This window comes from Petaurus breviceps, unplaced genomic scaffold (assembly GCF_028583685.1).
Source record: "Petaurus breviceps papuanus isolate PSGF00001 unplaced genomic scaffold, PetGlider_PUasm1.0 551, whole genome shotgun sequence".
In the NCBI taxonomy this organism is placed as follows: Eukaryota; Metazoa; Chordata; class Mammalia; order Diprotodontia; family Petauridae; genus Petaurus; species Petaurus breviceps.
In genome coordinates, this window is record NW_027186372.1 from 22,333,571 (window position 1) to 22,361,099 (window position 27,529).

General features: G+C 40.6%; 1 protein-coding gene across 22 annotated transcripts in view; it reads left to right on the forward strand.

The window, feature by feature from the left end:
- The window catches only part of ATP10B (ATPase phospholipid transporting 10B (putative)), a 326,335-nt gene that overhangs the window by 181,684 nt on the left and 117,122 nt on the right, over window positions 1-27,529 (forward strand). For 21 of the 22 annotated variants that reach the window (XM_069102445.1, XM_069102457.1, XM_069102453.1 and 18 more), the window contains one exon: window positions 349-543. In XM_069102445.1, coding sequence (XP_068958546.1) covers window positions 349-543 — 195 coding nt within the window. Of the gene's footprint in view, window positions 1-348; window positions 544-5,575; window positions 10,381-27,529 lie in introns of those variants that run through there. The other variant, XM_069102463.1, reaches the window with a different exon arrangement.

Here is a 27,529-nt window from a genome sequence, read left to right on the forward strand (position 1 = left end):
CTATATGAACTGGCTGAATTTGAACTCCAGTCTTCCTGCCAACTCTAGTAGACTGTGCCTGCTTGCTGTAGAAGAATTCTTTAACAACCACCCTCACAGCATTGTGAGGGGAAGACTTTGGTGACTTTAAAGCACTGTGCAAATTAATTATTGATATTATTATTGTGAGAATATCATATTTCCTGATAGAGTCAAGAATATGAGAGAAAAATGGAAAATGTATTTTGCTCCTTGGGTACTTTTTGTTTGATTGTGGGGGTTTTTGCTTGTTTGTTTGTTTGTTCATTTGTTTGCTTGTTTTGCCTTCCAAGCCTGATTTGAATTCTAGTACCTTTTTGCCTCTTGCAGGTGGGCTAATCTCTATTTCCTCTTCTTGGTGATTCTGAACTGGATGCCATCTATCGAGGTCTTCCACAGAGAAATCACCATGTTACCTTTGGCTATTGTTCTGCTGATCATCATGGTGAAAGACGGCATGGAAGACTATAAGAAATACCGATTTGACCAAGAGATTAACTCATCTAACATTCAAATATATGAAAAGTAAGAGAAATAATATCTTTATCATCTCTCAAAACAGGTCTAAGTGGCCTTGTTAGTGCAAGCAAGAGTCTGGCTTCCCTTTTGTGTTGTATTTTTCTTCCATACAACTCATCCATAAAAAGAGCAAATCCCATTTATATAGGTCTTTTCTTCAAAGCAACTGAGAGAAGTAGATAATGAAAGGATCCCTCTTTTAAAACTAAGATTCAGAGCAATTAAATGACATGCACATAGTGTTTGAGGCACAACTTAAGATGGAACCTGAGTCAATGCTCTTTCCATACACCATATTGACTCTCTTCTTGCTGGTGCAAGGACATTTAATAGCAATGTGGGACTCAATCAGCAAAAAGTTTGTAACTGCCTACTGTATACTAGGCACTGGAGATGGGGTTAGTGTATCCTGATTTATTATTAAATATCTGAAGATTAAAAACCAACATGGTATAGTGACTAGAGATTCATCCTTAGCATCAAGAAGACTTGGCTTTGGGTCCACCTCTGATCCATACTGCCTTGTGACCCTAGGGGGCAAATCATTTAGCCTCTTAGTGCTCCAGTGTTCTAATCCTCTAAATTGGAAAAAAAAAATCAAAACCCACTTTTATCTCCATTGGTAGAGAGTTTCCTCCCAGGGGTTCTGTATACCAAGAAAATCACAGTGACATCCCTATCCCATCTTTTGAAGATTGGAAGCAAGGGAAGGAAGAACATAGTATTCATTTATAATTCCCCTTAAGGTTTACTAAATACTTTCCTTATGACAAAACCTATAAGGTAAGTGATATAATGATACCCATTTTTATACATAAGGAACCTGAGGCCCAGAAAGGGTAAGTAAATTTCCCAAAGTCACATAGCTGGTAAATTGTAGAGATGTGAAATTTTAATTTGGGACCTCTGACCTCAGATCTAGTGTACTTTGTACTGTGCACTGACTCTCAAATTTATATAGCACTTAATATAAGTATTTTTATCCCCATTGGCAGATAAGGAAATAGAGGCACTTAAAGCTTAAGTGACTTTTCCATAGTCACACATTTAATAAGTATTGGTAAAACAATTAGCATAAAGCAACTGAAAATAAATGTTGCAAAATTTAAATGAGCAACGCGTGGTTTCAATGCGAGGTCTCAACCCATGGTCCCAACGTGTGGTCTCAACACGTGGTCTTTTCTGTTGAAGTATTTGGTTCCTGGGTGTGGAATATCACTTTTTTAAAGTATTGATCAGTTTTGCTGATTTTTTCTCTCCTTCCTCCTCTTTTATTTTCTTTTAAAATTATTTGCTATATGGGATGGCTGTCTGGAAGGGAGAAAAGGAGGGGGAGGAATACAGCAGGGAATTAGGTGGTATAAAACCAAAAGATACCAATAAAAATTTACTTCAAAATAATTTTTTAAATGAAGAAATTAGGCTACATGATCTCTAAGAATCCTTCCAGCTCTAATATTATGTGCCTAGTCCACTGTGATTTCCTATGATTTATCAGACGATTTGAGATGTGTGGCAAATAAAATCATTAGGGATGTTTTAGGACAGTCACTGACATCTGCAGTGTGAGGTATGCCATCCCTATGATGGGATGAATTAGGATGATTGTCCCAGCATCAATGCTGCTTCAGTGACTAGGGGCTGAGCAGTAACTCAGGGAGGCAGCCAGTGGACGAGGAAAGAGATTGCTCTGCCTTTTGGTCCTATGTAAAAGGCGTCAGGCACATACACACACACACACACACACAATCAATCCACATTATCCACCAACCAGCATGAAGGTAAATGGTAGCTATCTCACCCACCTTCCTTTTGTAACTTCTCCTCTTTAAATGATTTTCCTGATGTCCATTTGTAACTCCATTTTACCTGGATATAAATTAAGGTGAAAGAACATAAAGGAGAGAGAGAAAAGTGTACCTAAAGTGATTCTTGTCCACAAACCCTAACAACCCTGACAATAATTATATACATGTGTATGTAAATGTGTATGAATATACGTGTGTGTGAAGATTAGCTATCTAGATAGATAGAGATATATATCCTTAGAGCCATCAGAAATGTCTCAAACTCAGAAATATCCAAGAGTAAATGAGTGAGGCTTTTTGGAAAAGCTCTTCCAAGTGATATATAAAAATGGTGTTATACCCCTACTTTCCCAGGAAAACACAGTGGGGGAACAAGGGCCATCTGCTTGGGCATCTGTTCCCCAGATCTCTGGGCCATAGGAAGCAGAATTCATTATAAGTATTAGCATTGAGGGATGGAGCTTTCAGGTTCACCCAAGAGTCTGATGCCAAAGAGATGCTGAGGTTTTTTAATCATGCATTTCATAACTCAGAAGTAGTTGACTGGCAAATTATCAAGAATTAGCCATATTTATCATGTCTGGATAACTATATATTGATAGGAGAATAGGATAACTGATAGCTTACAAATAATCCAAAAACTACTGGGAAAGCTACACTTCAAGCCTATTCAATAATGTGAATGAATTTACGGGATCCTTTACTAATTGCAAATAACAGGATCATAGGATTGAGATCTGGAAGGAAATTTTAGTTGTTCTTTGAGAAGAGTGGGTGGGAGTGAAGGAAGAGTAGAGAATTATCTGAGTCATTAACTATTTATATGACACTATATAAAATCAAATGACCTGTCTTAATCCTCACATTCTCTTCTGTAAAATAAAAAGTTCAACTAGATGGTCTCCACGATCCCTCTGACTCTGTCTTATGCAATGAATATTAATTAAGTCTCTATTTTATACCAAGTACTGTGTGCTATGTCCTGGGAGTATAAATACAAAAGCAAGTCTGTTCTTGCCCTCAAGGAGCTTACTTTTTGCTGGGACATATAGCCCATAAGGAGGTGTTTGGGGTTTAAGGCCTACAAAAGAAACTTTTTTCCTGTTTCATGATTTTGCCAAGACCAGCTGTGGATCCATGCGTTCGGTTCATAATTTGATTAGTGGTCCTGGCGCATATTGGCTTCCGGTGTTTCCTTCTGGACTATCTTCAGTATAAGCTCCTTGCAATTAGTGATTGGTTAGCACAGTGCTCGGCACACAGTATTCCACAAAGTAGTAGAGAAATGACAACATGAGAAATTTACACTAATTTACAGGAAAAATTTCCCTTTGTGATAACCTACTAAGGAGAGCAGCCTGTCAAGAAATCCATGTATTTGGGAAACCATTCATTCCTTGCAATGCACACATGAAGAAGGCTTTCTCAATCCAGCATCTAGCAAAGGCACAGCCAGAAATGTTTTTAAAAAAGAATGCTGCCCCCAATTTTACACTTAACCTGGCATGGACATGACTGTAATCAAGAAAAATTGTGCAGAAGAGGCCAAGGAACTGCTAGAATTAATAGAAAACTCAGAAAAAATTAGAATGCACTCTAATGGAAGCTTCTGGCTCCTTAAAAAGTGGCAAATAGGACATTCTGGGTTGCGTCATAAATGGTAGTGGGATGCTTCTCCCATGAAGATGCCCACAGATAATGGAGTGCTCCATAAAAGCTTATTCCACACTAATAGTTCTGCTTGTGTCATTCTGCAGATGAGGCATCATGGATTCATTCATTTGTTCCACAAACCATAAGTGCCTACAGTATACAACATATTGACATGACCCTTGACAGATAAGCTAAACACGTCCACAGTGTTCTCAATAGACCATCATCAACTCATGCTGAAGCCACTGACCATTTAACTTAGGTATAAGTCAGTCTCTTTCTAGCTGAACTTCCAATTGAAGAAAAGGTTTTGGATGTCATTAGACTCTTCTCATGTGTCAAAGCAGCTGGTGTTGATTCCATTCCAGAAAGTTGTCATGGATATCAAATAAACCCTAAATTTAGTCATCTAAGGGAGGGAGAATGGGGGAGAGGGGCATGTTCTACTGCTCATACAAAAGCTAATAGCAATCTTCCAGGTTATATGGCAAGAAGTTTTCCCAGAGGAGATCAAGGATGTCTCCATTGTCCACCTCTACAAAAGAAAAAAATGGGTTGTTTTGTGACAACCATGAGGTGTGTCTCTCTTGGTCATTGTCACAACATTCTTGCCAAAGTCCTCCTTAATTGACCAATCCTTCGCCTGGAAGACAGTCATCTACCAAAGAACCAGCTTGGCTTCAGAAAGGCACAAGGAATGGTAAATTCAGTGTTTGCTGCCTGACAATTCCAAGAGGAATGCTGGGAGCAGAATAGAAGTCTGTACACAATGTTTGCTGATATAACCAAAGCCTTTGATACTGTTAATGGTGAGTGCCTGTAGAAGAGCATAGCAAAAATTGGTTGCCCAGAGAAGTTAGTCAGTATTGCATGCCAGTTTCATGATAGCACGCTTTCAAGGGTTTTGGATAGTAGACAATGCTTATGTGCTTTCCCAGTCATCAATGGAATGAAACAGGGCTGTGTGCTTGCCCCAATATTTTTCAACGTGATATTTTCAGCGAGATCAGGTGCCTTCAACAAGGAAAAAATGGCATTGACATTGAGGTCAGCTATTTCACTGATGGTAAATTATTTACCTTGAAAAGGCTATAAAGCCAAGACTAAAGTGGAGGGAGAGTTAGTGCTCAACCTGTTGTTTGTAGATGACTGTGCATTCAATGCAGCCTCTGAGATGAAATAAAGTTAGATCAATTCTCTGCCTCTTGTGCTAATTTTGGCCTAACAATTAACAAGAAAACACAGATTCTCCACCAGACAGCACCACACCATCTACATATAGAACCATTGGTTACAGCAAATGGAGAAATTTCCATTGCTGTGGACAGATTCACTTCCTCTGGCAGTATACTTTACAGGGATGTAGATATAGATGATGAGGTCAGCACATATTGCCAGAGCTCAGCATTTGGGAGGCTCATAAAGACTACATGGAAAAGAAGAGGTATTAAGCTGTCTACCAAACTGAAGGTCTACAGAGCCATTGTGCTGTCCTCATTGTTACATGCCTGTGAAATGTGGATGGTTTACCATCTCCGTGCCAAAAAATTTAATCACTTCCATTTGAATTGTCTTAGGAAGATTCTGAAGGTCACTTGGCAAGATAAGGTACCTGGACACCTTGAGCAGAACTGCCAAGCATTCAAACTTTACTGCAGAGAGCACAACTCCCAATGGGCTGACCGTGTTGTTCAAATGCCAAAATTACACTTGCCTGAAAGATTATTTTACAGCAAACTCACACAAGGCAGGCACTCACACGGTGGTCAGAAGAAGCAGGACAAGGACACTCTCAAGACTTTTGGTATCAACTGAGATGTGGGAGATACTGGTACAGGACCACGCAGTGTGGCACGCGCACATCAAAGAAGGTTCTGTGCACTCTATGAGCAAAGCAGAATTGTGGTGGCTCAAAAGAAATATGAAATGCTCAAATTTAGAGACATCTCCCTCCTAAGTGGTCACGTGGACTATTTGTGTCTAACTTGTGGTAGAGCCTTCTGAGTTCTTATGGGTCTGACCAACCACAGTCAGGCATACTGTACATTGACTTCAACATAGTAATGTCATTTTTGTTCTTCCTGCATGAAGGACAAACAACAATGAAACACATTGGGCTGGGCTCTGGGGACCATGGAAAGAAAGGTGTCATGGAATATTGCTTAAACCCTAGACTTCGAGTCAGAAAACTTGGGTTTCTGCCCAACCTCTGACACTTAATCACGTGGTTGCAGGCATGTTTCTAAATCTGTTTCTTCATGTGCAAAATGAGGAATTATCTGGGGCCACAACTTGGTAAATTTTCTTTTTGTTGCCTCCACTCTCTAATGTGTCTAGCCCTTTACTTGTAATAAACTACCTCAGAGGAATATTGTTGGAAACATGTTTTGTTTTGTTTTGTTTAAAACAATACAGGACTATATGCTTTACAGAACCACCAAATCTTTTTTCACATGAACCCTCACCTCTTACATCCTGAATTTGTGAGGTTGAATTTTTTTTGGAGGTTCAGTGATTTGCCCAAAGTTTCGTCATAGGTAGAGTGTCAGAGGTGAGATTTTATCCTCAGTCTTCTAAGTTCAGAACCAGTCTTCTTTTGAAGCTCCTAACTGGTTTTTAATATGGATCCCACAAAAAACCAAAACAGCTTCCATGTTGAAAAGAAGCAATAAAAGGTATTTTCATTATATCTGCTGTCTGAGACTCTCAAAAGTACACAAAAGTCAAAGAGTATTCAATGATGCCCATTGTCCAGGGCAAATAAAGATAATTGCCTGTATGAGGGAAAACAAAAACAAGGTGTGAGTCTTTACAGTCTCTTTAACTTAATTTCATCATACCAGATTCATGCCATCATGATCTCAAACGTTTTCCTTTCTCGATCCCTCCATCTTTCTGGTCTCGTTGAGACTGGGCTCCCTCCTGACAGTTTCCCTGGCCACTCTTTCTAGCTCTGGCTGCACTTTCACTCACATCTCTCTGTCTACCCCAACTCACTGGTGAGGAAAGAACTGGAAAACTCCTTGCACCCCATCACCACTTCTAGGCTTTCTATCACCATCAATTAGCAACCATGCCTCCTTTGAGGTTCATTCAATCCGTATTTATCACCCAATTGAGATGCCGGTAGCTCTTGTCTACAGACCTCCTGGACACTCTCTTTCCTTCCTCGATGGATTCAGTACCTGGTTCACAATCTTTTTCTCCTGCACAGCTCCTATTCTCATAATAAGAGATGTCAATATATATGTTGATAGTTGTTCAAATACCCTCACCTCCAAATTCCTCAATTTATTCATTTTCCATGACCCACTCCTCCAGCCCAGCTCAGTCACGCATAAAAATATTGGGTCATATCCTTGATCTTGCCATGCCCACAAGTGTCCCATATATATAATCATGAACTTGGAAATTCCTTTATCTGATCATAGTCTGCTGTCATTCCATCTCTGCCTCACAACTCCATCCCTTGTTCTTTATCCTTATGACAACCACCAATTCCTCTAGCCCTCAGTTCTTTGGCTGGCTATCACCCCCGCCCTGGCTACACCTTCCTCCCTTCCCCATCTTGATCCATTGATGAAGCAGTTCAGCTCTATTCTGCCTTCTCTCCACTCCCTTGTCACTTTATCCTACAGTGATCTTGTCTTGCCAAACCTCACCATCTACTACCTTCACTTCTACTCATATGCTGCTGAATGAAGCTAGAGAAAATCATGAAACTGTGCTAACTGAGCCTACTCTGGCTTTATGTTATATAATCTGAACTGGGCCCTCAGTGAGTCAAAATAATCCTTTCACACCTCCTTGATCTATTCATTAAGGCTGCTAGATGAGGGAGAAGACAGATCCCTGAGCCTGCAGTCAGGAAGACCTTAATTCAAAACTGGTCTCAGACTGTGTGACCCTAAGTAAGTCACTTAGCCCTGTTTGCCTCAGTTTCCTCATCTGCAAAATGAGCTGGAGAAGGAAATAGCAAACCACTCCAGTATCTTTGCCAAGAAAATCCCAAATGGGGTCAGGGAGAGTCAGATACAACTGAATAACAATCTATTTGTTATTCCACTCACCAGAGTTGCTTTTCTAAATCTTTTCATCCGTCCTCAAACCTCCCATAACCTCTCAGCTAAGAGCTTTGCCTCATATTTCACTGAAAAAGTTAAGGCAGTTCTCAGAGACCTCCCTCTTCTCATCTGTTCCTCATCTGGCATCGCTCAGATGCCTTCTGTCACTATTTCTTCCTTCGCACTCATTTAACATGAAGAGGTGACCCTTCTTGCCAAGGCAAACCCCTCCACATTCACAAGTGATCCTATTCCATCTCATCTTCTCCAGCAGATCATCTCTGCTCTCTCAATAATCTTTAAGCATTCCCCATCAACTGGCAAACCATATCACACCCCTTTCTTCCCTCCCCCCCTCTCCCCTACTCAAACTCTAATGGCTGCCCATTACCTACAGAATCATATTTAAAATCCTCCATTCAGCTTTTAAAGCTCTTTATAACCTGGAACTGATACATATCTTTCTATTCTTCTTACACCCCTGTATATACTGAGGTATCCAGTGACACCGGGCCCTCATCTGCTCTTTACATAAAACCCTCTATCTTCAGACGATGAGCATTTTCACTGGTTGTTCCCCCTTACCTGAAATCCCCCCCCATCTCCACCTCTTAGCTTCCATGGTTTCCTTCAAGTCTTAGCTAAAGTCCTCCCTTCTACAAGAAACCTCTCCCAATCCTCCTTAATCTTAGTGCCTTCCCTCTGAGACTACCTTGATCTTCTCCAATGTTTATCTTGTTTGTACATAGTTGTCCGTGTGTTGTCTCCCCCATCAAATTGTGAATTCCTTGAGAGCAGGGACAGGTTTCTGCCTTAATTTGTATCCCCAGAGCTTAGCACAGTGTCTGGCATGTAGTAGAACTATGATAAATAATAAAATAAATAACAATATAAATCATAAATCATAAAATGAATGATTATAAATAATGAGATAAAGTAGATGATTTGTCTTGATTTAGTATGGCACTGGGGCAGTGGGGGGTGCAAAGACAAAAAAGTCTGTTTCCCACCCTCTTTGAACTCATAATCCAGGGAAGATGGATGTATAATACCTACATAAAGATCCAGTAACTACAATGAACATGAGAGAGATATGGAATACTATATATATATATATACATACACACATATATTCATGATACAGCATTGGGAGTTTTCAGATGAAACTTGAGAAAGACATAGAGCATAGAGATTCATGATTACATAAGAACTAACTTCAGAAAGTCTTCTTGCAGACGCTTAACAGGAGCCCCGTAGTAGACCCAAAAGGTCATTGTTATTGTTCAGTCATGTATGACTCTTTGTGACCCCTGTGATGGGGTTTTCTTAGCAAAGATATTAGAGTCCTTTGCCATTTCCTACTCCCCTATGGCCCCGTTTTACAGATGAGGAATTGAGGCAAATAGAGGTTAAGTGATTTGCCCAGTGCTAGTAAGGGTGTGAGGTCAGATTTGAACTCAGATCTTCCCAATTCCATGCCCAGTGCTATATCCACTGTGCCACCTACCTGCCCCAACCAAAATGTTACCTTTTCTTTATCCTGTGAGTATCATGATTTATTCTTAGAGCTTAACTGGGTAGGCTTTAGGACCCAGAGTCATCTCACCTGCCTGGGTGACTAGGTGAAAGGGGAAGATACCTGTGGGTGACGTAGGCATTTCAACAGGTGGAGAAGGAAGAAACCAGGTTGGGCACACGCCTCTCCCTAGACCAGTTTTTGCACTTGATTTGGATCTTTTGCTCCCTTTATTTACCACCCCCTGCTCCTGTTTGGGTTATCAGTCTGCCAAAGGAGACGGAAGACACTGCCCGAGAGAAAGGAGGAAAAGGATGTCTGGACCATGCTGCTGAATAATGGAGCTGGTCAAAAAAAATCTTTTTTACCGGGAAATAAAGAGCCATGGCATGACCCCTGGGACTCAGGAGAGGGCAGAGGTGAAAAGGGAAGGAAGAAGAAAGAAGAAGAGAGAGGATAGAAGGCATGTTGTGGTCTCTAACCTGAGCTTTGAAGACCGACCGGAAAAAGAAAACCCCAATCAGCAATACAGAAGAAATCAAATCAAAACAACCAAATACACCTTGCTGTCCTTCCTGCCCAAGAATATCCTGGAACAGTTACATCGGTCTGCCAACCTCTACTTTGTGGCCATCGCAGCCCTGAATTTTGTGCCGGTGGTCAATGCTTTCCAACCAGCTGTAGGCCTGATTCCAATCTGTATCATGCTGGTGGTAACTGCCCTGAAGGATGCCTGGGAAGACCTTCGAAGATACAAGTCAGATAAGATAATCAATAATCAACATTGCTTCATCTATAGCAGGTAAATAGAACAATTCATTGGGAGCTAAATGGACCTCACCTCCATTTGGGGGAGGGGGGGCTGTTTTGGAAAAATAAGAGAGTATGTTGTGGTTCAGTTGTTATTAGATTGTTATTCAGTGTTGTCTGATTCTGTGACCTCATTTGGGGGTTTTTTGGCAGACATACTGGAGTGCCATTTCCTTCTCCAGCTCTTTTTACAGATGAGGAAACTAAAACAAACAAGATTAAGTGACTTGCCCAAAGTCACAGAGCTAGTAAGTGTCTGAAGTCAGATTTAAACTAAGGTCTTCCTGATTCCAAGTCTGGTGTTCTACCCACTATGGTTAAATCTGCAATGTTGGGAATGCCAGACTAAAACTCCTATGGAAAGGAAAGGCCAATATTTGATGTACTCTGAAATTTAAAATGGTGGCAGATTGGGGAGATTTTGTCCCAACATTGTTTAAAAAAAAGAAAAACTTCATTCAGTGAAATTCTCCCAGCATTTAAGAATTTCTGTAAAAGCAGGAATTTTCACATCCAAGTTCTTTAGACAGACCCTAATGGGCACACAAACGAGAAGGAGGCATAATTCTCTTCAGAAAAATCTGACAATAACTTGAAATACCTTTTAGAAATCCACTCCTGTCCCCCACAGTCTGATCTTACATTAACCCATATTTAATATTGCCCTATGACTGCTTGGGAGGCAGCAGAATATAGGGGGAGATGCAGTGAGAGACAGCCTAGCTAAGGGTATGAAGAGCCAGTCTCAGAGTCAGAAAGAACTGACTGGAAGTCCACTTTCAGATACATTCTGGCTTTGTGCCCTTGGGAAAATCAATGCACTTCTCCCAAGCAATTCTCTAAGCAGAATAGTTGTCCATTTGCTTTATCCCAGGGAGTTTCCTCACCGGGGGTGCCTGTACCATTTAAACCATAGTTCTGAACTAAAAGAAAAAAAAATAGTAGTATCATTTGAAGTAGGGGTCAGAAAATCTGAGAGAAAGAATAACATAATAGAGGCAGAATGTTAGAACTGGAAACTGAAAGACTGATGATCAAATACTACCATCAAAATTAGCTGTGTAAAAGTAAGCAAGTCACATAATCTCTGAGGGCCTCACTTTCTTTGTTTTTGAAATGAGCAGGTTGGACTAGATTATCTCTTAAAATCTCACCAAAAAAACTTGAATTGAAATCCAGCCTTAGACACTTACTAGCTGAGTGACCTTGGGCAAGTCACAACTTTTTTTGCCTCAGTTCCCTCAGTGGTTAAATGGGAATAATAATAGCTTTGATCTTACAGGGTTGTTCAGAGGTTCAAATGAAAGAATAATTGTAAAGAGCTTAGCACAGTTCCCAGCATATAAGCACTATATAAATGTTAGTTATTAGCTATTATTATTGTTATTATGTTTTCTAGGTCTACAAAACATATGTAATTCTATTATTACCTGCACTGGAGTCAAGGTTTGTGGCAAGAGGTCTCCAGTGGAGTATCTTGGGGATCTGTATTTGGGTCTGTGCTGTTTAACATGATTATCCATGACATGGATAAAAAGCCTAGAGGGTGGTACGCTCATCAGATTTGCAGAAAACAAGCTTAGAGGGAAAGCCCCCATATTAGAGGACAGAGTCGGGATCCAAAAAGGTCTCGACAGACTAGTGAATTGGACTGACTCTGGTTAGATGAAATTCATTAAGGATAAATGTAAAGTCTTGCACTTGGATACACAAATGCAACTTCACAAATAAAAGTGGAGGAGAAAGAGACAACATTTTTTTTTCCTGGAAAAAAAGTACAGTGTAATAATAATCAGTGTGACGACACAGCCCAAAAGAAAGGCCCAAAGTCTTGGAGGCAGCTAAGAAAGCCATAACTTCCTAGAACACTGTGATAGTTCTCCTGCACTCTGCATTCATAAGACCTTATCTTGAATATTATGTTCATTTCCGGGCATCATAGGTCATTGAGAACTGGCCAATGCCCAAAGGAGGCCAACCAGATTGGTGAATGACCTAGCATCTGTGTCATAAAAAACCCTTTGAAGAAATTGGGAACATTGGCCTGGAGGAGATTCAGGGAGGGTAACATAATAGCTATCTTCAACTATTCAAAAAGAGGAGAGATTAGATTTGTTCTGTTTGGCTCCAGAGGTCAGGAGCAGTGGATAAAAGTTACAAAGAATGAGATTTGGGCTTTATATCAGGAATATGGGGTCAGGTGATCTTTTGGAAGTGGCAAATGGCAAAAATAGAGGATTTTATACACAGCAAGGGGAAGACTTGATTTCTTAGCAAGTAAAGGAAATCATCATCACACTGAAGAAACATGAGTATGTCTCCCACAATACCCTTCCAACTTTTTACCTTATCAGATATTCATTATCTCGTTTCAGCAGAAGTAGGATTGGAAGTGTGCTCAAGTAACAGAAAACTCGTTTCCTCAAAGTGACCTAGGGTTCAAGATGTGTAACTGATGGACTACTTATTATTGATGGTTATCCCTCTGTTCAGGGAAGTAGACAATAAGTTCCTTGCATTTGTGGCAATAATCCAAAGGATATTGAATCAGGGGAACTGTGGCTTTGAGGCCTGCTACTTCCAAAGGCCTGTATAAGGAGTATTCCTAATGAGTTTCTTGTTGAAATAGACTCAAGGCCTAAACAACTGAGTGCATGGCTTATGGATAGCTCCCAAAGCAAATTCCATACCAGCTTCCAGACACTATACTATAATCCCAGACTCCTTTTTTTCCTCTAAGATTTGGGATAGAAAGAATGTTAGATCTTAAAAAAAAAAGAAAGAAAGAAAACAAAACAGACTTTTTTTGGCCGTTGGATGTGATCCTTCTGAAGGTTGACAGTTTTACTGAAAGTCTAGAGGTAAAATATGTTACTGACTAACATTTGGTTAAAGAAATGGTTAAGAAATTATTAAGAAATAACTGCTGATTATATGATTGCTTTACTCACAGGAGTGTTTTTTAAAGCAATGTCTGTCTTCCTTTTTCCCCCTATGAATTTTATTTTCTTCACTTCTTTCTTTCCTTGATTTTATGTTAATGAAAGAGACATGGATGAAGTGAAACGTGAAGTAAAGTGAGCTTTCTTCCTTGGGAAGTATAATTCTAGACTCTTGGTGCAATCACTACACCTTTTTGGTTTGGTTTTTTTTTCTGCTTTTATTTTTTTTATTGTGCCCTCCATTGTAACCATTTTCCCTTGCCTCTTCTATATGAGATAGTTTACCCCCATTCTGTCTCTCCCCATCTCCTCTCATTATATTCCTCTCTCACCTCTTAATTTCACCTTTTAAGTATCATCCCATCCTGTTAAATTGGTCCTGTGTCCTCTATCTATGTATACCTGTAAACATATATACACACATTCACACATATATTCATATGCCCATATACCCTCACATATAGACATATATTTCTATTCCCTTCAACTACTAAGAAAAGTTTCATAAGTTACAATATTGTTTTTCCATGTAGGAATATAAATAGTTCAACTTTGATAAGTTCCCTATGATTTCTTTTCCCTGTTTACCTTCTCATGCTTCTCTTGCTTCTTGTATCTGAATGTCAAATTTTCCATTCAACTCTGGTTTTTTCAGCAAGAATGCTTGAAAGTCCTGTATTCCACTGAATGACCATATTTTCCCCTGAAACATGATACTTAGTTTTGCTGGGTAGGTGACTCTTGGTTTTAATCCCAGCTCTTTTGACCTCTGGAATATCATATTCTAAGCCCTTCAATCCCTCAGTGTAGAAGCTGCCAGATCCTGGGTTATCCTGATTGTGTTTCTACAATATTCAAATTGTTTCTTCCTGGCTGCTTGTAATATTCTCTCCTTAATCTGGGAATTCCAGAGCCTGGCTATAATATTCCTAGGAGTTTTCTTTTTGGGATCTTTTTCAGGAGGTGATCAGTGGATTCTTTCAACCTCTATTTTGCCCTCTGGTTCTAAAACATCAGGGCAGTTTTCTTTGAGAACTTCCTGGAGGATGATTTCTAGGTTCTTACTTTGATCATGGCTTTCAGGCAGTCCAATAATTTTTAAATTATCTCTCCTGGATCTATTTTCCAGGTCAGTGGTTTTTCCCATGAGATCTTTCACATTGCCTTCTATTCTTTCATTTGTTTGGATCTGTTTAACAGCATCTTGATTTCTCATAAAGTCATTAGCTTCCATTTGCTCCAATCTAATTCTGAAGCGATGATTTTCCTCAGTGAGCTTTTGAGATTCTTTTTCCATCTGGCAAATTCAGCTTTTTAAGGCATTCTTCTCCTCATTGCCTTTTTGAGCCTCTTTTGCCATTTGAGTTAATCTATTTTTTCCTCAGTCAGGCTGTTGACTCTCATTTCATAATTTTCTTGCATTGTTCTCATTTCTCTTCCCAATTTTTCCTCCGCTTCTCTTATCTGCTTCTTAAGGTTCTCTATGGCCTGTAACCAGCTCGTATTTTCCTTTGAAGCTTTTGGTGCAGGAGTTCTGACTTCACTGTCTTCCTCCTTTTCCATGCTTTGCTCTTTTTTGTCCCCAAAATAGGAGTCTAATGTTGGAATCTTCTGTCTGCTTTGTTTCCTTTGCCTGGTCATGTCGCCCCTCAGTCACTTGACCCCTGGGCTTTTTGCCACAGTAGGACTCTGCCACCAGATAGGGGAGCTTTCATCCCAATCGCTGGGGTTTTCTTAGCTGCTGGAGGTATTAGATGGGTGCCCTCTTTGAGGTCTCCACACACTCTGACAAGCTGGACATACACCCCAGGACCTCCACCCTAGACTGCAATCCAGATCCAAGAAGGTTAAAGCAAGAGCGATTACCCCTCAGACTGGTGCTTGGTCCCCCTACACTCTGCAGGCCAGGAGCTGAAGCTGCCATGAGGCGCTGTCTGGCTGAACTGGTCTCATGGGCTTCTCGCCCCAGGGGCAAAAACCATACACTCCCACTTACTGGTCCCAAAGTCCAGGATGCACTGACCTCCCACTTTGTCCTTTGCATCTATGTGTTGATAAATCTGAAAAAGGCCACACCTACTGCTGATCTGGAGCCCCTCCTGCTGGTGGTGGCTAAAGCCTTGGTGTGGGGCTGGGCTCCACTCCCAGAGCACTGCACTGGCCAACTCCTGCCAGCCTGCCAGGCTGTCCTCAGTGGGAGGTTAGCTTCTCTGTGTCATTTTGTGGGTTCTGCAGCTCCAAACTTTTTTAGAGTCCCCTTTTTACATGGATTGGGGAAGGTGGAAGCCAGAGCAGCAGGGAGGTCCTGCTTCTACGACACCATCTTGACTCTGCCCCCTACACCTTTTTGTTTGAGAACCTCTAAACCAGAGGTATTAAACTTGCAGCTTGTGTTGCCCTTAACCATTCCCAACTGTGACCCAAACCAAATTAACATGCAATTGAGAAATATTTAACAAGATAAATAAAAATACAGTAAAACATAGATAATGTTAATATGTGGTTTTCTAAGTCAATATGCACTCATTGGGATCCTTGTGTATAGTTTAATGGCCCCCATTTCTATCTGAGTTTGACACCACTGCTCTAAGTCATGGGCAGCAGCTAATTACTGTTTCCCCTAGCAGGCTTCCTATGTCATGGCTGCTTCTCACGTGCTGCATGTGCTAACATCCTTATGAATGCTAGATGCCTTTGCTTAGATGGAAGAATGACAACTGAAATCAGAGAGATGATACAGATTTTAGGACAACAATATGATACAGTGGAGTTCGACCTCTGCTCAAACCAGCAGGGAGACCCTAAGTCAGCCATTTCATCTCTCTTGGCTTCAGTTTTCTCACATCCGAAATGAAGTGGTTGGACTAGATGGTGTCTCCCGACCTGGTCTAAATCTATGGTCCTAGTCTAGTGTTTCTTGGAGAAAAGCATATGAAATTTTACAGTATCATGGGACCCTTCTTGCAGCCTCAAAATGTAATAATCAAGGTTCTTTCTTTAAGACCCATTCTAATATTCTAGGTATTTTTATGCAGTGAGAAAAAGCACTGGACAAAGACTCAGAACAAATCGGTAATCTACACTGAACCTCAGCTTCCCATTCTATAAAAGGGGTGTATATGTGTGTCTCTATACACATATACATATGCACAAACACATACATACATATATGTATATATTCATGCCTATACATATATGCATATATATGTTCACTTTGGAAAATATAAAGATTTACACAAGTATAAGGCACAATCATTATTGTTGATAGACACAGAAGATAATTGTTGTTTAGTTATTCAGTCATGTCTGACTCTGCAAGACCCCATTTGGGTCAATGATACTAGAGTGGTTTGCCATTTCCTTCACTAACTCATTTTACAAATGAGAAAATTGAGGCAAGCAGGGTTAAGTGACTTGCCCAGGGTTCACATAGCTAGTAAGTGTCTGAGACCAGATTGCTGAACTCAGGTCCTCCTAACTCTAGGGCCTACACTCTACTCACTGCACCAACTAGTTGAACAAGAGAATTAGCTTTTGCCAAACAGTGATGGCCCAAGATGAGATATTGGGCATAGGATATTGGATCCTGAAAGGACAACTAAGATTATTTCTTCTTGAGGCGGCTAGGTAGCACAGCAAGTAAGAGCACCGGCCCCAGAATCAGGATGACCTGAGATCGAATCCCAGGTTCAGACACTTAGCACCCACCCAGAAACACCTGGCTGTGCAACCTTGAGCAAGTTACTTAACCCCAATTGCTTAGGGGCAGCCAGGTGGCTCAGGGAGTAAGAGCACCAGCCCCAGAGTCAGGATGACCTGGGATCAAATCTGGGCTCTGATACTTAGCACCACACCCAGAAATAACTGGCCGTGTACTTGAGCAAGTTACTTAACCCCGATTGCTTAAAAAAAAAAAGATTATTTCATCTTAGCTTCAGCTAAACTCTAGAAATTAAAGTCCTTTCACTTTAATTTCTTTCTCCTTAAGGAGCTGAGCATTTGGTTTTTCCTTATAACGTATTGCATCATTTAATATAGGTTTGTTTATACCTTGGTATTGGTGTGTGTGTTTTTACAGACACCAGGAGCCTCATTAACTGAACTGTAATCCAGTTAGAGCATTTTCTTATAATATAGTAACTGTTCTTGTATCTAAAGGTGAGTCACTAATCAGATTTATGATACTGCCTTGAGAACTGATTAAATTTGGCACTGAATTTCCTTAGTTTCTCCCAGGGCTCAATATAATGAATCTGGTCCCAAACCCAGCAAGAATTTTGTGTTTTTCTAACTCGCTAATAAATTACTCTTTAGGATACAATGGAGGTGAAGGAAGGCTAATGGGATTGGGACTGTTCCCCACCAAGAAAGGGGAAAAAACTCCACTGAAGTTTGAGCAATCTTCCCAGAAGCACAGTGCTAGATTCTGACAAGCAATCATGATAGGTGACCTCTGCTAGCATCCATAAGAGAACTAGAAAAGGGAAGGATCTGAGATCCAGTGGGGTAATAGTTCTTAGTGGTGAAAGGTGAGTGTGGTGAGGAAAAGACATTATCTCAAAGCTCCAAACTTCCTTGGGTATCATCTCCTTCCTAGAAAGTTAGTTACGTACCTGTAAAACAAAGGTGATACTGGTCACCAGCCACCTATGTGAAGCTTTGAATAGGAAAGATGATCTAAGCCAAAGTTTCTGATCCTCCTTTATGTCATGGGCTCCTTTGGAAATCTGATAAAGCCTCTGTACTCCTTCTCAGAGTGTTTTTAAACTTGTAAGAACGTATCTAATGTTACAAAGAAAAAAAATTATATTAAACTACAGTTATAAAAAAATTAAATTTATGGACCACAGTTTAAGAAACTCTGATCTAGGAGAAGGATCTTCAGACTGGAATTCAAGTACCCTGGGATCCAGTCCCAAGCTTGCCTCATATGTGAAATAAGGCGGTTGGACCAGATCATTGCCAAGATCCTTTCCAGCTCTAAAGTTTTGTTAGTTCTGAGCCTCTAGGAAAAGGGAGAACAGCTAGAAAGGAAAGGCGCTTTCTATATTTGGATTTTGATCTGCTCTACCAAGGGAAGACATTAGACAGGATTCTTCACTTGGAGTCAGGAAGCCTTGAGTTCACATTCTGTCCCTCATCTTAGGCAGGTCTCTTACCCACATGAGGCTCAGTTTCCTCTTCTGTAAAATGGGGATAGCCACATGGAAGGGTTGTTATGAGGCACAAATGGGATCATGTATGTAAAACACTCTGTAAACCTAAAAGGGGAACAACGATGACAGCTATTAATGGTGCTGCTTTTATTCATGTGTGCCTCAGACAATTTCCACACAGCTTGCTCTATTGGAAAGAGTGCCCAGACAAGAGAGCTGAATTCTAATCCTCAGAGCCACCATTAACTAGCTGTGTGGCCTCACACAAGTCATTTCATTTATCTCATAAGGATAGCTTCTGCCCCTGTAACTTCACAGAGCTATTCATGAATTACAGGATCATTCATTCTAGAGCTGGAAGGAACCTCAGACACCATTTAGTGAAACTGGTCTCTTGGCCAGCGTCACAGAGCTAGTAATAAATATGAGGCTACATTTAAACTGATGTCTTCCTGACACCACGTCAAGTGCCCTATTACACATGCTTCCTCATTGTTATGAAGGTAGAATCTAAATGTGGGCGTACCAGCTCATTCACAAATCAAAAAAATATACAAGTTATCATTACGTGATACCTTATTAAGTTACTCCAAAGAAGGGGACCTTGGTGAGAATTGGATAGGGCAAAGAAGCTTCAAAAAGTCAAATAAGTCATTCTTACAAGGTGGCAGAATTCCAGAGAGGAAATATTAAGTGGCCCAATGTCAAAAGAGTCAGGAAAAGGCCTAAGAATATAACAGAGTATCTGATTGACTAAGATGAAAGAAAACAGAACCCTCACATCATAACTGGCCCCTGAATCCCACCAGCCTGGTAAAAGATGTGAAATAGACTGGTGAGCAGAATCAGAAAATCACAAATGGCAGATAAAAACGCAGGGTTTAAACCCAGTGTTGTTTGGAGAATGACGAGAAACGTGTCATAGCCATGGAGCATTTACAAACCAGTGAAACATTCAATTGATCCTTGGATGGGCACACCTACTCTGCTGTGAGAGTTTTGAAATGGGAGCTTGTTTAAAGCATAAATCACATAAAAGCCCAAGCTGCTCCCACTGCCTCGAGGAAGGCAATAAACCATCTCAGCCTATTCTGCTTGTCACTTCAGGACAAAACACATTATGTCCCCAAACAATTTGAGGGAGTAGAGGAGAGAGGGCACTAAAACAAAATCTCAGGCATCTCAAGGGCCATGGGCCTAAAGTGACAGGCAGAATGTGTGTGTCACCATACCAAAATACCATTAAGGAATACACAGTTCCATAAGGCAGGGGCATCATGGCAAACAGAGGACTCTGTGACTCAGGTGAGCTTGGTACCTGCCACTAAGAGCCGAGGATCTTCATCTCTCTTCATACTTCATCGAAGGATGATTTTGAAGACGAGGAAAGGCAGATGAGTTGCCATGCTCCTATATCAGCCTCTTAAAGTTCCTGATCACCTGCCTCCCAGATGGGATAGGGCCCCATGATTCCCATGACTAGAATCAAGCAGAAACTGTAGGTCCATGTCAGGGATTATAGGATCATGGGTCTAGAGAAAGAAGGGACCTCAGAAACCATTTGATTTAACTTTTATAGATAAAGAAATTGAGGCCCGACAAGTTTGTGTCCTGAACAAGGTCACACGGGTAATAAGCATCAAGGGTGGAATTTGAACCCCTGTAGGTCTTCTGATATCAGAGTCAGTGCTCTTTCCATCCGATGGCACATTGCTTCCCATGCCATAAAAGGATTCCTGTTTTAGGTACAAATTGGAATGGACAACCTTTGAGCTACCTTTCAAATCTAAAATTTTGTAACTCTTTTAAGTTTCCAAAGGATAGCCTGGTATAGTAGAAAGATTACTGGATTTGGAGTCTGAGGACCTGTGTTCAAATTCTGACTGTCCTTTACTACCTATGTGATTTCGGACAAATCCTTCTTGGGTCTTCGGTTTCCTCATCTGTAAAATAAGACATTTGGATTAGATGACTTCTAAGGCGCCTTTCTGCTTTGTGATCTAAATCTGGGGAACCACAACCTATCTCCTCAAAGCAACAATCTCTCTCTGTGGAGGGACAATTGAAAGGGAATTCAATGAGAGAAATTCATTTAGTACCTAAAGAGAAAAGCTGGAGATTTCAAGGGTTGCGAAGCTTACCTCTCTGCCCTTACCTTTGTCTAAATCATCCTAAGGAAGCATAGCACTCATCTGGTCCAGTATTTATTGGGCACCTGTTATGTGCTCAGCACCATACAGAAGTCTAAGATGTAGTCCCTGCCCTCAAGGAGTTTACAGTTTGGGTGAAGGCAAAGAAGGAAGAGGGCAAAGTTTATATACTGAAGAAGAAAAACCTTATATACAGAGCTTATATTTTGGTTGAAGATGAAGACCCCATTTTGGGGCTTTCTTAGCAAAGATACTGAAGTGGTTTGCCATTTCCTTCTCCATTCTACAGATGAGGAAACTGAGGCAAACAGTGCTGGGCCTGGAGTCAGTAAGAAAATTTCATAAGTTCAAATCCAGCCTCAAATACTTACTGTATGACCCTGGGCAAGTCACTTAACCCTGTTTGCCTCAGTTCCTCACCTGTAAAATGAGCTGGGGAAGGAAATAGCAAACCCACTGTGGTGTCTTTGCCAAGAAAACCTCAAATGAGGTCATGACGAGTCAAATGGCTAAAATGACTAGACAACATTTAGAATGGGAGTCTTGCTTTCCAAGCACTTTGTAATTTGTATTTGTATTCCCAGCACTTAGAAGAATGCTTTGCATGTAGACAGTGCTTAATAAATGTTTTATTCATTCATTGTTCATTCTCTTTCTCCTTGACTATAGAGACTCAGCCGCCCTACTGTGTACTTCCCAGCCTTCTTCTCCATAGAGCCCCAATGAAATTGTCTTCTTTTTCTTCCTCTGCCTAAAGAAAAAGTCACCATATACCTGCTTATAGGGACCTGGCATGAATCTATGAAGTTCAGTCAATAGCATATGAGTTTCCCAACCCCATAAGAATTCAATTCAATAAATACTTATTAAGCACCTACTATGTGCTGTGCCAGGTATGGGAATACAAAGGCAAAAATTAAGGAATACCTGCCCTTGAAGAGTTTGCATCAGTGCTTGAAATAAAGTGATATAATGCATACATAGACAAATATAATACTATATAAAGATTAATATTATACTATAATACAAAGAAGAGAGTAAAGAAAGCAACAAAAAATCAGTAAATAATGTCTCTATGACAAGGGCTTTTAACCTTTGTATCAGAAATCCCTTTGCCAGCCTATTTAAGCCTATGAACCCCCTTCTCAAAATAGTGTTTTTTAAGGGGTAGCTAGGTGGTGCAATGAATAGAGCATCGGCCCTGGAGTCAGGAGGACCTGAGTTCAAATCTAGCCTCAGATACAAAAACTAGCCATGTGACTTTGGGTAAGTCACTTAACCCCAACTGCCCTCCAAAAAGCAAAATAATAATAATAATGTTTTTAGCACATAAAATAGGTAGGATTACAAAGAAAATCAATGATATTTAAATAGTTATCAAATAAATTTTAAGTTTACAGACTCCTGGTTAACAACCTGTGCTCTAGGGATATGTGAAGGAGAGGAGGGGGGACGGAAAGGACCCTAGCAGGTGTAATGTAATGCCAAAAGAAGGCAACTTCCCAAGGTTCAGAATACCAGCATAGGTGCTCTCCATTTTATTCAGTGACAAACCAAGAACAGAGAAGATCAAAACATGACATCATTCCAAATACAGCATTTACTAAATGTGATTAAATAATCTCCAAGGACTACCCCACCCCAGGACCTTCCAATCATTCAATCAATTACAAAGTCCCTGTTCTAAATACTTCTCCACCCCTAGGCTGTACCTTCATTTAGTCCATCACAAAGCCCCTCTTCTCAAATGGAGATTAGTTTCCAAACATGAGTAAACTACATTCATTTGTTCAACCACAGAACACAAAAAGGTCAAAAGTTCCCCACCCCTGGATCACAATTGAATCTACCCCAGAGTTACATCAAGTTTAAACACAGCACTTAATACCCAAATGGAGGTCTTTTCTTCATCTTGACACGAGGCAAGTTCTCAGCAATCTTAGTTCCTGGGGAGACAAGGCTTAGCAAGGCCATAAGATACATTGCCAGTCCCTTCATGAATTCATCCTCTGTCTGTAGAACAGTCCTAGAACCCCTGAACACATCAGCAAAACCCTCTCCCAGGATTTCTGTAAACATACAACAAGAAAATCCTTCTTCAGGGCTTCCGAACCAACAGAAAGGTTCCCAGACCCCTGCAACAACAGCACTGTCCTTCACCAGTGGACAGTATTCACTCTGTCTGCAGGACAGTCTCCAGACCCCTGCAACAACAGCATTGTCCTTCACCAGTGGACAGTATTCACTCTCTGTCTGAAGGACAGTCTCAGGGCTTCTTAGTGAACAGCCAGGTTCCAGGACTTCTTCAACAAAAGGACTGTCTTTCACCAGTGGACAAATCTGGCAAAACAACATCAAAACAGACAGACAAAGTACCAGCAAAACAGCCATGTCTCCTCAGTCCTTGGCAGCTCAGGGGGCAGGTCTCAAAAAGTCCAGGGCAATTCAAAGCGGCCACCAGCAATTCTCTTAGTCTCTCTCTGTCTCCACGAGGTGCTGCTTCCAAAAAAAAGATCTTCCGCCTCTCTCTTGTCTCTCCAAATCTACGTCACCAGCTCCTCCCAGTTCAGGACTTTCTTTTCACATCAACAAGTCCATCCCACAGGTGGGATTAACAAACTCTGGGTTTTAACACAATCAATTTGAAAACCAAGCCAATACAGGGGAATCTTTAATTGCCATTACTATCACAGCAGGTTGGAGGAGGTAGAGGATGTGGCATCTGAGCTGAGCCTTGTAGGAAGATAAAGATTCTAAAAAGCATACATGAAGTATTCTCCTACCTGTGCAAATGAGGCAGGAGGTGAAAAATGCAGCTCAAAAAACAAGTTGTCTAACCTGACTGGAATTTTTGATGTGAGTGTATGTGTATATATGTATATGTGTGTATATATATATACACACATACATACATATATACAGTCTATGTGTGTATACATACATACATATATAATCTATATATGTGTATGTACATATAGAGTCTGTATGTGTCTATTTATATAATGTACACAAAAGGGAGTAATAAGTCCAGAGAGAGATAAGCTGAAAAAAAGGTTGTGGAGAACCTTAAAGAACCAGGCTAAAGGAATTTAGATTTTTATTCTTGGGGTGATACAGAGTTATTGAAGGTCTGGGGACAGCATAGTCCTGAGTCTTAAGAAGATGATTTTGGCCGCTGTGTAAAGACGAATTGGAGATAGGTGAGACTGGAGGAAGAAAGACCAATTTGCTAGTTATTGTAACCATCCAGATGAAATGTGATGAGTAACCCAACTAGAGTTATAGATGTGGGAACGGAGTAAAGGAACTGAAATGAGAGATATGAAAAGACTTAGCCATTGATTGAATGTGAAAGGTAAAGGAGAGGGAAGAGTTAAAGATGTCTCCAATTTGGCACAAACTTGAGTGACTAGATAAATAGTGCCCTCAATAAATATAAGAAAGTCAAGAGGAGGGATGGATAGAGGGGAGAAGAGACTCAGTTATGTTTTGGAAATGTTGAATTTGAAGTGCTGGCAGGATATCCTGGTAGATGTAGGTAGTTAGTAATGCTGGTCAGCTAGGTGACACAGAGGATAGAGCTCTGGGCTTGGAATCAGGTAGATTTATACTTCCTAAGTTCAAATCCAACCTCAGGTACTTGCTAGCTCTGTGACCCTGGGCAAGTCACTTAACCCTGTTTGCCTCAGTCTCTTCATTTGTAAAATGAACCAGAGAAAGAAATGGCAAACCACTTCAGAATCTTTGCCAAGAAGACCCCAAAGAGGTCATGAAGAGTTAGACATAACTGAATAACAGCAATGTAGTCCTGGAGTTCGGGAGAGAAATTAGGGTTAGATAAAACAGATTTAGCTATCATCTTCATAGATATGATAGTTGGACCCATGGGTATAGATACCTGTGGTATACTAGGAGAGTATAGCAGAAGAAAAGAAAGCCCAGGACAGAACCTTGGGAGGAGCCCACACTTAGATGGCAAGAGGAAGATGAAGACAAATCTGGCAAAGAAACTGAGAAAATGTGGTCAAGAAAAAAATAAACGTGCTTACTAATAGGACTTGTCTTACGCAAGTCATTAGATGATATTAGTATTCATCACCATCATGACATATTTATATAATATAATAAATTTCAGTTTTACCTATAATTTTTCTCATGGGTCAAAATTGTATGTTGCCAAAAGCGTAAAGGAAACACATATGGTATGTTAAGCAGGCTAAAGGACATTATTATCAGCAGTCACCCACACACAAGAAGTGATGTAAAAGGTGGACTGTAAGCTTCTTGAGGGCAAGAACTGTTTTAATTTTCTAATCCCTTGGCACTTAGCAAGCACTTAATAAATGATGAATTGAATTCTACTGAATTGAAGAGTCAGTAAGCTGATCATGTAGTAGTAGCACTGGTTGCTGTTCAGTTGTTTCTTACTCTTCATGACCTCGTGGACCACAGCACACCAATACTGTCCATGGGGTTTTCTTGGCAAAGCTGTTGCAATGGTTTGCCATTTCCTTCTCTAGACCATGTATTAAGGAGAGACAACAGATGAAGAGCCCAAGAATCCTCATGGTATTAAAAGAACCAGAAGGAAGTTTGGGTATGCCAGGAGGATGACTCTGAAAGATTTTTGGAAAGAGATGAATAAGAAGGTTAATGGAATTAGAAGGTGTGGAGGTGTTGCCATATGCTCTGGTGGAGGGAATGCCTACAGAAGAAAGATGAGAAATGCATCTAAATATTCCAGTATTTGAGGTTTCAAAGTACTTAGGGTGGTTAGGTGGTGCAGTGAATAGAGCACTGGCCTTGGAGTCAGGAGGACCTGAGTTCAAATCCAGCCTCAGACACTTAACACAAAACTAACCATGTGACCTGGCAAGTCACTTAACACCAATTGCCCTACCTTCCCCCCTCCAAAAAGCAAAAAAAAAAAAAAAAAAAAAAAAAAAAAACCCCAAAGTACTTTCTGGACATTGTTCCTGTATATGGGTAATGCAAGTATCATTTGTTCTCATTTTACAGATGAGGCAACTGAGATGCATAGAGCAGCAGTGATTTGCCCAGTGTCAGAATCAGAATTTGAGTTCACGTAATCTTACTTCTTAACCTATGATTTTTCCTCTATATCATGCTGCCTCAGTGCAACTCTGGAGCTATTTCCTCCTTTATAAGTCAGGGAAGCTAAACCAAATGATCTTTGAGATCCCTTCTAACATTATATGTTTTTATAATTTCATGCCGCAGTCGGGAAGTCTCAAATCCACGGATGTAGGTCAGAGTGCAGTCATTATCACTCTTTTTACCCTGTGGCTACAGAGCTTAGTATCCCCAGATGGCAGTTGGATTTTATGAAGGAAAGACTTCAATAATCTTGCTTTTAATTGGCAGTTCTAAGGCAGGACTTTGCCCCTCTGTGAAATGTCATCTACCCAGGCACCCTGAAACTTTAGTAATTTGCTAAAGGAGCTCAGAAAACTGGAAAATTGATTGAGTGCTCTTTCCCAACTGTACCACTTTCCTTCCCCTCTAACTTCGTTGCCTGTGCCATCCTATAAGTGGCAAACATCTCCCCATCTTTATTTGCCTCCTAATAGCACCCATCTACTTTCTGAAAGGTGTTCAACACCCCTTTACTTAAATTCTCCCCTAGGCAGAATCTGACAGATGAGTTCTCAATCCCCAACTGTGTTGATTTGACTTACTTTTAAATAGCACTGAACATCCCATAAAGCTAAAATAGGAGCCAATTCCCATGTGTGGACTTCCTGAGCATGGGGAAGAGCAAGTGACTGGCAAGTTGACTGACCACCTGGGGCAACAGTTCCAAAATAGTTGAATTAATGAGAGAATGACTTACACAAGCAGTTCTGTGCCAGCTGCTGGCCTCATTCGGAGGCATTCCCAAATACCAGAGCCCATCATTGTCATGTATTTCCACTTCAGCTGGAGTAGATTTAGGAGCCGCACTCAACCCATGCTCTCAGCTGAACCCTCAGAGGGAAAATTAGCCCATACCCCAATGACAAGAAACATGACTTGACCATAAGAGACCTTATCCAACTCCTTTCAAAGAGAAAAGAGTGGACAAAAACATACAAGATAATAAAAATAGCTCATCTTCAACCAATATACACATAGCCTTACAATATACACAAAGACTGAGTTACATTTTCTTAGATTATCCTCACACCAATTCTGTGGGAGGTATGCAAGTAATAAGTGAAATATTATCCCCATTTTACAGATGAGGAAACTAAGGCTCAGGGGGTTAAGCGGCTTTTCCAAAGTCACACAATAGCAAGTAATAAGGTACAAACCCTGGCTTCAAAATCAGGGCTCTTTCTACTACACTGCCTTTCCCTCCACCGTTGTGTTTTACTTCCCAAAGAAATGGAAACTCAAGACTCTCTTCACTAGGAGAGATTTTGTCCCCCTCAGAGGGAGTCCTGGTTCCCTATATTTTCTCCTGGAGTGAGGGCCCAATCCCAATACAGGCTGTTCTTTACATATCACACAACTTATTTTCAGATATTTTGCACATTCTTACATTTCTACATGTTGTTTTCCCAGTAGATGTGGGATCCCTGAGGGCAGGAACTGTTCCATTTTGGTCTTTGTATCCTCAGTGCCTAGCACAGTGTCTGACTGTAATTACAAGCTTAATAAATATTTGTTGCTTAATTGCTTGTACTGGGAGTGCTCTGTAACTTAGTAAATCATTAAGATTCAAGTTCTTTTTCCAGGGAAAGGAGCCCCAGTGTATATGATGCCACATGTCCCCCCTGCTAGGAACTAATACAAACACACACACACACACACACACACACACACACACACACATACACACATTCTATCTCTGTCTCTCTGTCTCTGTCTCTCTGTCTCTGTCTCTCTCT